The sequence below is a fragment of the Nannospalax galili genome, unplaced genomic scaffold (genome assembly GCF_000622305.1).
Source record: "Nannospalax galili isolate Female #2095 unplaced genomic scaffold, S.galili_v1.0 scaffold140, whole genome shotgun sequence".
NCBI lineage: Eukaryota > Metazoa > Chordata > Mammalia > Rodentia > Spalacidae > Nannospalax > Nannospalax galili.
Window position 1 is genome coordinate 15,292,803 of NW_008352267.1, and position 11,264 is coordinate 15,304,066.

The window sequence follows — 11,264 nt, forward strand, 5'->3', positions numbered from 1 at the left end:
CGATCAAGTCCCCCATCGCTCCCGAGGACACCATGCTCAGGCCTCCCTGTCTGCAAGTCTTGCACCAAAGTCACCATCCCCTGCTTAACATACAGCACAACTCTCCCTTGTCTTAATGTGTTCCAGTTCTGCCCAATCTGGGTAGGGAAGAAACCTGATTCGTGTCATGAATGACCAAAAACAGATATTTAGACCCGCCAGAGTTTTCATACTTTGAGTTGCAGAATATAATCTCTAGTTGATAGAATTTCAGGCAATGCTATTAAATGGTGATGTCACTTTTCCTTGCTCAACCTGTCTGGCTTTTATGGTTGGAGCATGGTGATGTTTTTGGCAGATGCTGAACCCTATATATCCTGACTCTTATAGTTGCTTTCTCTCTGCTTTGAACCTGGAGCATCCAAGTTGCTTCACCAACTTCAAGGTGGCCTCTGGCAGACAGAGATGCAAAAGGGCCTCAAGGGAGAGAGGGGTCATCGGAAACTGGATTGGGCAAAGTAGGGGTACTTTTTATTTGGTATTCTTTGAATGTGTGAGTTACTAAAAACTAGTGTGGAGTGACCAGGGGTTGCCTAGGTTACCCCTACACAAACTTTTAGCTAAACCTTCATCTGCACATTCTATTTTCCCTCTCTTCAGTGCTTTGTTTTGAATAATATAAATTAAGTTTTTTAATATTTCAGACATGAATACCATATTTACATCAACTTACACACACACACACACACACACACACACAGCCCAATCCTCTCACATTCCCCTCCCAACTCCCTATCAATTTCCTGACCTCTTCTTTAGTTATTATTGTTACATATATATGCATCTGTGTGTATGTATAAGCAACCTGCTGAGTCATTTAGTGGTGTCAGTATGTATTGTGTTTAGAGTTAACCACTTGGGACTGGATAACCTATCAGGGAGCTCATCCTGGAGTGAATGGATCCTTCCTTCTTCAACAGCCATTGATTGGCTATAGGTCATCATCTAGAGGTGGGACCCTATGAAAGTTCCCCCATTCACATTGGCATATCAACCAGTGTAGTCGTTACATAGGTCTTGTTTAGACAACCATATTTGTTTGAGATTTCGTGGGTGCAGATTCCCAATGGTGTCTGACTCCATTTACCCATTCTGAATTAGCTTCCCCATTCTATTCAAATGACACTTTAAAAAAATTAAAAGCCCTGGGGTTGGAGAGATGGCTCAGTGGTTCAGAGCACTGGCTACTCTTGCAGGGGACCCAGGCTCAGTTCCTATACCCACATGGTTGCTAACAACCATCTGTAATGCCAGTTCCAGGGGATTTGATACTTTTACTGGCCCCCACAAGCATTGCACCACACAGGTGCACTTATATACATGCAGGTAATACACTCATACACATAAAATAAAAATAATAAATCCTAAATTAGGTTAATGTTTTAGTTATTTTTGGATGTTTAGAATATATAACCTAGGCATGCAGGTGTGATTTTTGTAACCTCTGTACTTTGATATTTTACTGTCAGAGAATCTTAATTTTTACAAAAGATTCTGTTAATATAAAGCTTTTTGTTGGATAAAAAATTAAATCTGTTGTTTTTCTGTCTTGTGGCATCAAAATTTCTAGAGGTTTTGGTACCAATAGAGTTAAAAATATTGCAGCATAATTAGAAAGGTTGCATTTTACCATTTATAGTTACAGACAGAAAAATATAACTACAGTGCAAGGTTGCCATGGCAACTTCCTTCTCAATCAGGATTTTTTCCCCCTCCTCTAATTCTACCAATCCACTAGCTGGAAGTGAAAACAACTGAAAGAGAAGAGGTTGAAACAAATAAGGATGAGAAATAAAAATGGTATAGAAAATATCCATTTGCTCATTTTACCAGGTATGTGTCCATTATTTTAATTTTATCAGATGTTTTTATTTTCTTCTTGTGTTTGAAAATGATTCCAGAAAAAATCATACCGGTTTTGTTAGTGGTGGAAATAAAGACGATGGCTTCTTTGTCCTTCCCAAATCAGCATCTGGGTGACACTTCTGAATGCTTATATTGTCTGTTAATCAACTGCTTTAATAAGGCTTCAATACATTTCTTGTTTTGTTCTTTTTCCAGAGAGCATCTCACTGTGTGGCTCTGGTGACCTTGAGCTCATGAACTTCCTACATCCACCTCTCATGCTGAGATTACACTGTAATGCCTGGATGGCAAGTTTCTTAAATGAATCTTACATGACATCTAACCATTTAACCTTGAAATCACCCAGATACAGCCAGAAGCATTTGAATTTACAGAGATATAATGTTTGGTTCAGAAGGCAGAAGGAAGTTCAGTGATAACTTTCCAGAACTGTCTAACTGCCTTTTCCATTTTTCACGTCCTCTAAATGGCAGCTGTTACCTGCTGGCCTGGCAAACATTATCACTCTTTTTTTGGGGGGGGGTCTTTTTGAGACAGGGTCTCCCTATAGCCACAGCTAGCCTGGAACTCACTATGGAGACCAGGCTGGCCTCGATCTCACAGAGATCCACCACCTCTGCCTCCCCAAGTGCAGGAATTAAAGGCATGAGCCACCACACCTGACTTTGGACTTTCTTTCATGCATGCTTTACAGTCACTAGCATGCAGTCAGAGCTCAAACAAATAACAGCACAACATTCATTCTTAAATAGAAATCTGAGACTCTGAAAAGGTACTGGAGCTTACCAGAAGCATGAATATATAGCTACCCATAATGCCTTTGCTAGCAGCCATTTTCCCACAGATCTGGAGTAACTGGATTCCATGCCACTATTGACAATAACTGATAAAGGATGGCTATGCAGAATGCCCCAGGAGAGAAAGCCCACATTTCCACACACACACAGACGCAATCCTAACATCCATCCATACATGCATGCAAATTTGCACTCACATACACACTCATACCATGCACTGGCCTTAGAGTTTGATTCCTCCTCCTTTATGCACCCCTCAACCTAGTGGCATCCTAATCTCATTCATTCCTTAAGGGCTACTTCTGGCACTGTCTTTTGAGTCTATGGTACTCCAAATCCATCTTCTACCTTCTTCTCTATGTTCCCCTATATTTTGTGGCTGTCTCCACCTTTGTGCTCATTAGATTCTCAAGGAGCATTTTGAATCAGCTTTCATGTTTCCTTGGCCTTGGGAGCCTTCCAGTTTTCTGAAGCAGAGTTTGGATCTTACACCTCTCTGTACCCCTAGCATCTAGCCAACTACTTCTTGCACATTATCAGAGATAAATAATTGTTTTCAGAAAGAGACAGCCAAAGGAAGAAACAGAGATAGAGAAGAGAGATACTTAATCCATCATCAGAACCTTAGCATATAGACTAAAGCCCAACTACAAAGACATAGGATAACAAGCCGAGGAAAAGTCAGTGTTTTGTAGACATTAAGAATATTATAATCAGGGGCTGGAGAGATGGCTCATCAGTTAAAGCATTTGCTGCTCTTTCAAAGCACCTGAGTTCAGTTCCTAGCACCCACATAGCAGCTAACAACCATCCTAAATTCCAGTTCCAAGGGATCTGATGCTCTCTTCTGGCCTCTACAGGTTTTCATGCACATGGTGCATTTTTAAACATGCAGGCAAGACACTCATACACATAAAATAAAAGTAAATCAAAAAATATTTTAAAGAATATTATAATCAATGAATCGATATGTCAATATGTGATTTTTATGTCACTTTGAATAAGTTTACTTAATGTTGCAAGGAACTACAAGATAACATCATTTAGTTGATGAATGTATTGCCAACACAATGTTTCAAGGTAATGCCCTATTAGTTGCTAAATGAGGGTTGTCAACAATACTTTTTCTAAGTCTAGATTTCAGAAAGAATCCCTTGGGCTGAGAAAGCTGTGTGGATGAAGCCAGGTTCTTGCCAGACTTGGAAGGATGTTTCAGAGGAATATTGAATGGCAGAGCTTTCCTGCCCACTCTGCCTACACCTCACCTATGTGCCATTATACCTCACCTTCACCAGAAACATGCCCTATCTGGTCTCATTTGTCTGATTCCTCCTCCAACCACTACACATAGATAGCTGTGAACATGCCGCATTCATGCTCTTGACATTTTCTCCACAGGTAACTTCTCTCTGTTGCCACGTTTAAAGTCCCTGGGTTGGCCCCTAAATTGGGCTCTCCTGCACAAGCCCCTTACCTGAGCACCTCCCCCAAGCATTTTTTATTGTTTGGGATTCGCCCTTACAAACACAGTTTTCCAGTATCCCAGACTCTACTTGCTCAAAACAAAGCACAAGAGCAGCTTCCTAGGACCTACTGCACAAGCCCATTCTGCAGTCATTTCGTCCTGCATTGAGTGGTGGCGCTGTCATGCTTAAAACCATCCCCGGCTCCAAAGTCTTGCATTGTGTCATTTCTCTCCTCTAAATCCCAGGCTTCTTTCAGGACCTGCTCCCCAAATCACCATTAGAAGTTCTCCCTGCACATCACATCTCCCAGAGAATGCTGATGTTCTTCTTGGGACCCCACCGTGGATCTTGAGTTGCTAGTAGAGTGTGATTAAACTCGTGTCCATAGTTTCCATCTTTAAGAGTCATTAAAGAACCCCAAGCTACTCTGGACCTTGAGTTCTGACATGGGTCTTATCCACTGCAGTCCCAAATGGCATTGCCTATACATGTAAGCTCCGTCTGTGATCCTTCTTCTCCTAGGAGGCCCCTTGCCATCCTTCCGTGTGAGTGCGGCCCCTGTGGAGAGTTAGATTGCCCTCAGCAGGCCGCCCTGTCCTCGGACCACTCAAATTAAGCTCAATGTGCTACTGCCACCTAGTGGTAGCATCTTTTTCCTTGGTCAACACCAATCTCAACCAGGACAGAGATGATGGGTAAGGGGAATAAGGAAGACAGGGAAGCTGTAGTGTGATTGTAGTGTTGATGCGGTTATGACTCGAGAGAATAATTTTGTTGTAAAAAGTAGTATGGAACCATTCTCCAAGAATGAATGTGTAGATGCTCCTCCAAAATTCCAGGTATGGTTGTGTTTGACTATGAGGATAAGCTTCTCTGAGGCTTGCCAGGCACAGAAAAGAAAAAAAAAAAAAACTAAACCAAACTATCTGGCATAAGTACTTTCTAGGAATTTTTAAGAGAGGGGAAAAGGGGGTGAAGAAATCAAGAGTGAGGGGCCACTGAGTCCAATAGAGCAGAGGAAGACAGTAAGGAAATGCCAATCAGTGAGAAACTCCCTGTAACAGGGGTGGCCAAGGAACTCACAACAGGGATGTGTTTGTTCCATTTTCATAATTTGGCCTCTGTGCTGTTACCACCCCTCCACTTCACATCTCTACTTAAACTTTATGCAAGTGGTGTTACAATAAACGAAGGAAACTTGCTGGGCTAGTAGTATGGCGCTAAGAAAACAGAACAGGACCAAATCAGAAGTGAAATCATGAGGAGAAATCAAGCTAAGCACAAACAAGCAGGCATGAGTGCATGCATTTCTGTCTGCTCTTGTCTATGGAGGTAATGTGTCTTCCTAGTTGAAGTTCCTGCCTTGATTTCCCCACAATGATGGACTGTAACCTGGAACTGCAAGCTGAAACAAACCCCTCTGCTCCTTAAGTTGCTTTTTATCAGCGTATTTTATCACAGAAACAGAAAAAAAACTAGAACAATTTATTTTACAGGGTATCAGGCTGCTAGAGAATTCAGCACTGTCAACTGAGATAAAAGTTTAGGCTTCAATATTATAAATATCATTGTGAACATGTGTTTCCATTGATTTTGAGACATTGAAGTAAAAACGTCAAGTAGGCAGGTGGCTATCCAGATGAAAATCAGAAAAGACCTAGAGTGGACATAGATGAAAGAGACAGTAGCACACAATGGCTTTCAGCATCCAGGCACGTATGCTGCTGAAGGTCAGAGCAGAGCATCTGAAGAGAGAAGCAGGCCTTTGAACTTTTAGGAACATCAGCACCTAATGATTTGGCAGAGGTCATGAAGCAGAAAAGGAAGCTAAAGAGTGGTTTAAAATAAAAGAAAATATAGAAACGTGTGAGATGGGGCTCAATGAGGGCCTGAATAAGCAGCCCTATTCACAGCTGTGACTCTGAAAGGACAACTCGTCACATGGTCCTGCCAGACCAACAAGGAGTTATCACAAGACCAGCAGTGACCTTAGAGAGAGATGTTCTTCAGAGCTGATGGCAATGGGAACCAGAAAATGCAGGAAATCATTGGCGGATAAAAAGAGATACAGCGCCAAGTAAGTGGATTTGGAAAAATCTGCCCAGAAAATGTTAAGGAGGATATTTTTAAGATGAAAGATTTGATTGAATAAAGGAAAAACAGTAAAACAAGGGGCTTATCATGGAGACAGGAGGACAGATGAATATAATAAAAAAAATAAGTAATAAAGTGAAAATTTGTATTCAGTCTTAATAAAACTGAAAGAAAAATGTTTGAGCTGAGAGCATCTGATAATATATAAACCTGTTGACAAATGTTGATAATTCAAAACTCTATGCTGGTTATTTCTGTTTCAAGAGAACATTGACATCCCAACCAAGAACACAATGACCAAAAACAACCTTAGAAATCTGTAGGGAAAATGGGCTAACTTAAGCCCAGAACCTTACATGCATGTCCTGCTGTCATGAATTACAGCTTGCCTCCTTAATGTTTATCTAAAACAGAGTACAAGGTTTTAAAAAATATTCATTTATCCCCCTGAACTTTTCTTAATCTTTCATATCTGAACCCTTTCATTTCAAGGCTAATGTATATAGAACATAAAATGATCCTTTTCTTGGAAAACTGCATTTTTATTTAGCTATAAATGTGAGTTTTTTACTTTATTTTTCTATTTATTTTAGATTTGTTCATGATTATTTAAACTCTAGTTGACTTCACCAGCCTTGTGTACATAAACAGGTAGATATAGATGTAGATATGAAAATAAGTATACACATAAAGACAGGTTTATACATCACAGGCATAAACATCCATGTGTAAAGATAGATGAGAGGTGATAGATGATAGACAGATGATAATAAAAATATGATTTTGACCTTTTTTATATTTTTAATGTGTATGGGTATATTCTCTGCATGTGTGTAAGTGAACCCATATCATGCAATGACCATGGAGGTCAAAAGAAGGTGTTGGATCTCCTGAAACTGGAATTACAGGCAGTTGTTAGCAGCCATGTGAATGCTAAGAATTGAACTGGAGTCCTCTGCAAGTCAGCCAGTGCTCTTAACTGATGAGCCATCTCTTCAGCTCCCATTTTAACTTTTTTTAAAAAAAAATAAGAAAGCTTGAAAACTTTCATTACAGTTTATGTTCTGCCAACAAAGGCTTTCAATCCAAACAAAATTTATTTTTATTTCTTCCCTACCACATAAGTCAAGAAAGGAATATCCATAATATCAAAAGCTACAGAAAAGTCAAGGGAAGAAAAGTTGGTAGAGAGGCTGATTTTGGGAATGGTGGTCAAGTCTGGAAGTCTGTTTAAGCATGCTGCAAAGAGAGGCATATGGATAGAAAATGGAATTTCAGCAAAAAATTAGGCAGTGAAAGCAAGAAGACATGCCTCACAATGAACAGAAAAGACAGTGAGGGGTGGTATTCAGGATGATTCCTTTGGAGAACAGGGAAGAGAGGAGAAAAAGGAGAGGGTCCAAGTGCACTAGTGAAAGATAAAGGGAAATAAGTTGAGAATTATGCTATTGACTGTTATAAAAATCATAGTCCCCCAGTTTTATCTGTCTGTGACCTATTTTCATTTACTTGTAGTTCTTCTGGGGACAAAGATCTATTTTTAAAGCCTTTACTCCCTTAATCGCTTCTATTTTTTCAGCATTTACTAAAATATCTACTTATCAACCCTGGGAAGGCATTGGCATTATAGGTGAGAAACAGAAGCCGTATTTTGAGCCCCTCCAAAGAAAAGCACTTTAGAATCAAAGACCTTGCTATACTGTCATTATTTTCTCCTTCCCCTGACTGAAAGCTTGGCATGATTTTATCACTCATCCTCCGAGAGAAGCCTTTCAGTTTAGCTATTATGTTAATAATCCATGATTCTAAAAAAGGAGCAGATATCTAAAATGATCAACAAAGCCCAATAATTTCCTCTTTTCCTCAGTTCTGGTGTTATGGATGTCAGCCAGAAATAAAAAAAAAAAATAGAAGCATTGAAACTCATTTCCTCTTCTATGTAAATCACATCCAGCAACTGCATAAATTGTGAGGGCTGATAGCCAGGCACTGCCAGTTCCAAACAAACCCATACCCATAAGCATAACAGACTTGAAAATATGAGCCATTGACTCAAGACCAATCCTTGCATATTTTACAGTTATATAACCAGCTGCCTATTACAATGATAACATATTAATTTAAGAATAATGAATAGTGGATAAAAATAAGAAGTTATTTTGGAAATATATAATGAATATTTCTAACCAAAAGCTAGTTATTAGCTATTAAGGAAAAATTGAATAGAAATTGTAACATTCAGGAAAAAAATCATAACTATTGGAACTTGAAGTCCACATTTTCCCCATCTGGGCAGTTCATGAAATTGCCTAGAGAACAGTTATCTAGTAACATCCCTATGGGAAAGAATCCTTTAAATTAGAAATATGATCCATACTAAACAGTTCATATACTAGAAATCACCTGCAGATGACTACGTGAAAGATTAAAACACTGGGGCTAGAGCGATGGCTCAGTGGTTAAGAGCACTTGCTGCTCTTGCAGAGGACCCAGGTTCAGTTCCCACCACCCACATGGTGGCTAACAACTGTCTGTAACTCCAGTTCCAGGGGATCAGACACCCCCTTCTGACTTCCTCAGGCATTGCATGACATGGGTGCACTTACACACATGCAGGCAATACACTCACACACAAAAATAAAAATAAGTAAAATATTTTTAAAAGAATAAAACACAAGAAAGTAGGCATTATTTCAAGCTGTGATTGTTCAATGTTTTCTAAAACTTGATCTATATATCATATATATAAATATATAATCAGATGCAATGGCAGGTATAAAAAAAGTAACTTAATTTCTTTATGTCTGTTGACCAACTAAAGTTTATTTATATCCTTATAGTGCCAACCTAAATTATATTAAAGGACATTTACTTCTAAATATTCCCATCATTTGGAAATGAATGAGACACTAGACATCCATAAGGTATATGAAAATTTTAGAAAAATGTCAATGTTATATTAAACAAGTACATAGTTTCACAATTGAAAGTTGGATAAAATTCCATTAAAATATGGAAATATTTCATGATGATATTCTTGGTTTCAGACATGAAAGAATTTGGGGGTATCTGGAAGCAAAGTGAACCTATATCAGAGCCCCACCTTCCTGTATGTGTTAGCGATGACATATACTACAGGAATTCAACATTGTAGGAGATGCTTCTTTAGAGGCTAGAAGCCAGGCTCTCTGCTTTGTTCACTGAGAGATCCCAAGGCCCCCAAACAGTATCTGGCACACATGGTTCACCTACTAAATATTTAATGAATTGTTGGGATGCCTAGTGTAGGAATTGTAGAATAGTTATCCTTCACATAATCTACAAATTTAGTTATAATTCTTGCTCTCAAAAAGGACAAATTAATAGAAAGCACTCATCTGTCACTCCATGTTTACAAATAACTTGTCACCATACCTCCACCCAGTCACTGGGGCTCAGCACAGCCTGGAAACAATGGGCCCACATGGGACTCCCTGCCTTCTACTTGACTTAGTTCTCTCCTCTGCCACTGTTGAGGGTTGAATTTATTCCCAGAATATGAGGAAGTATTAACCTGTACTTCCTGAGACTAGGACATTATATGGGATTAGGGTCTTTTAGGTTATATAAATCAGTATGAGGCCATACTGGAATAGGATGGACCCCAAATCAAATAGGCCTATTTGTCTTAAAAGAAAACAAAGAAACTTGGACTCAGCTATATCATAGGGAGAATGCCATGCAAAGATGAAGGTTAGCATAGAGAAGCAGCTTGTTCAAGCTAGGAAATGTTGAAGGTTGCCAGGAAGACACCAGCAGCTTAGGAGGACTGGGGAACAGGAGCACACTCTCACAGCCCTCAGGAGAAGTCAGTCCTGCTGATCCTTGAGCTTTCACTGTCAGGCAATAAATTTCTATTGTTTAAGCCACTCAGTTTGTCACATGAAAAACATTGCAAACTAATAGAGCCACTGAGTCACTTCTCATAGCTTGTCAAGTTTCCTGCCAAAGGCACTGATAGCCCTGACACCATTCCCACTGGGCAGTCATCCTCAAGACTTAGAGTTCACAAAATTGTCTTTAATTTATTCCCAAACATCCACAATTATATGCTGTCAAAGTCTGATACATTCTTCCATCAGCAGAATAGCAATTATATCTGACACTTCCCCTTACCTTCTACTGGCTCCTGTGCTTGGAGTGGCATTGTGACCAGGAGGGGGTGGCGGGAACCAGGACTGTCTGTTAAGAAATGACATCAGTCATAAATATGGTATTTGAAATGCTGATCCCATCCCATGTCTGTCAAGGAAGGTAGAAAATAATTTAATGGTTAAAAAGGCAACAAGATTCTTTCATAGACAGCCTTGAAAATAAAACTAACACTGCTTCATAAATGAAGTAGGAAGAAACTATCCTGTGCTGTGAGCTGTTCTCTTCCTCAGGTAAACTTTTCTCTTTTTTCCTTTGGCATCAAACAATACAGACATTTCTACTACAAAAGAACAATTGTTGAATCTTAGCTGCAGATTTGTGTGTATTTATCATGTTACTCTCCCTTTTGTTCTGCCATCTTGATCAATTTCATAATAGAGATAACAACCTTACCCTCTAATCAAATATGATTTTAAAACATGATAGACAACTCTGAAAAGGAAATAAAAACACTAATGAACATCACAGCCATGCTAACCGCAACTTTAACCTCTACTAGAAAGATATCCTTAGAGTTCAAGGACAGAATTTTAATTGGTAGCAATAGCTAATGACCCTGATGAAAAGAAAAGGACAAAAAAATGAGTGAAATAGAGAGAGTGGTATGGGCTGGAGAAGAGAGGGTGGGGACAAGGGAGCCCTGGTTGGAACTCCCTGAAGCAGGCTGGCTTGATGTGACTGATATGATCTTCTCAATTTGCATTCATTTTTCCTTCAAATTGCAGGAAAACTTCATTTTTATGGGTAAAACAATTTCACTGTGATATATATATATATATTTCACATACATATACCATATATATGATGT

At 39.2% G+C, this 11,264-nt stretch overlaps 1 protein-coding gene across 1 annotated transcript in view; it reads right to left on the reverse strand.

The window, feature by feature from the left end:
- Positions 1-11,264, reverse strand: part of Scel (sciellin) — a 150,993-nt gene that overhangs the window by 122,526 nt on the left and 17,203 nt on the right. Inside the window, exon 7 of the mRNA XM_008849144.1 lies at positions 10,418-10,483. Within this exon, the coding sequence (XP_008847366.1) occupies positions 10,418-10,483 (66 nt within the window). The remainder of the gene's footprint in view (positions 1-10,417; positions 10,484-11,264) is intronic.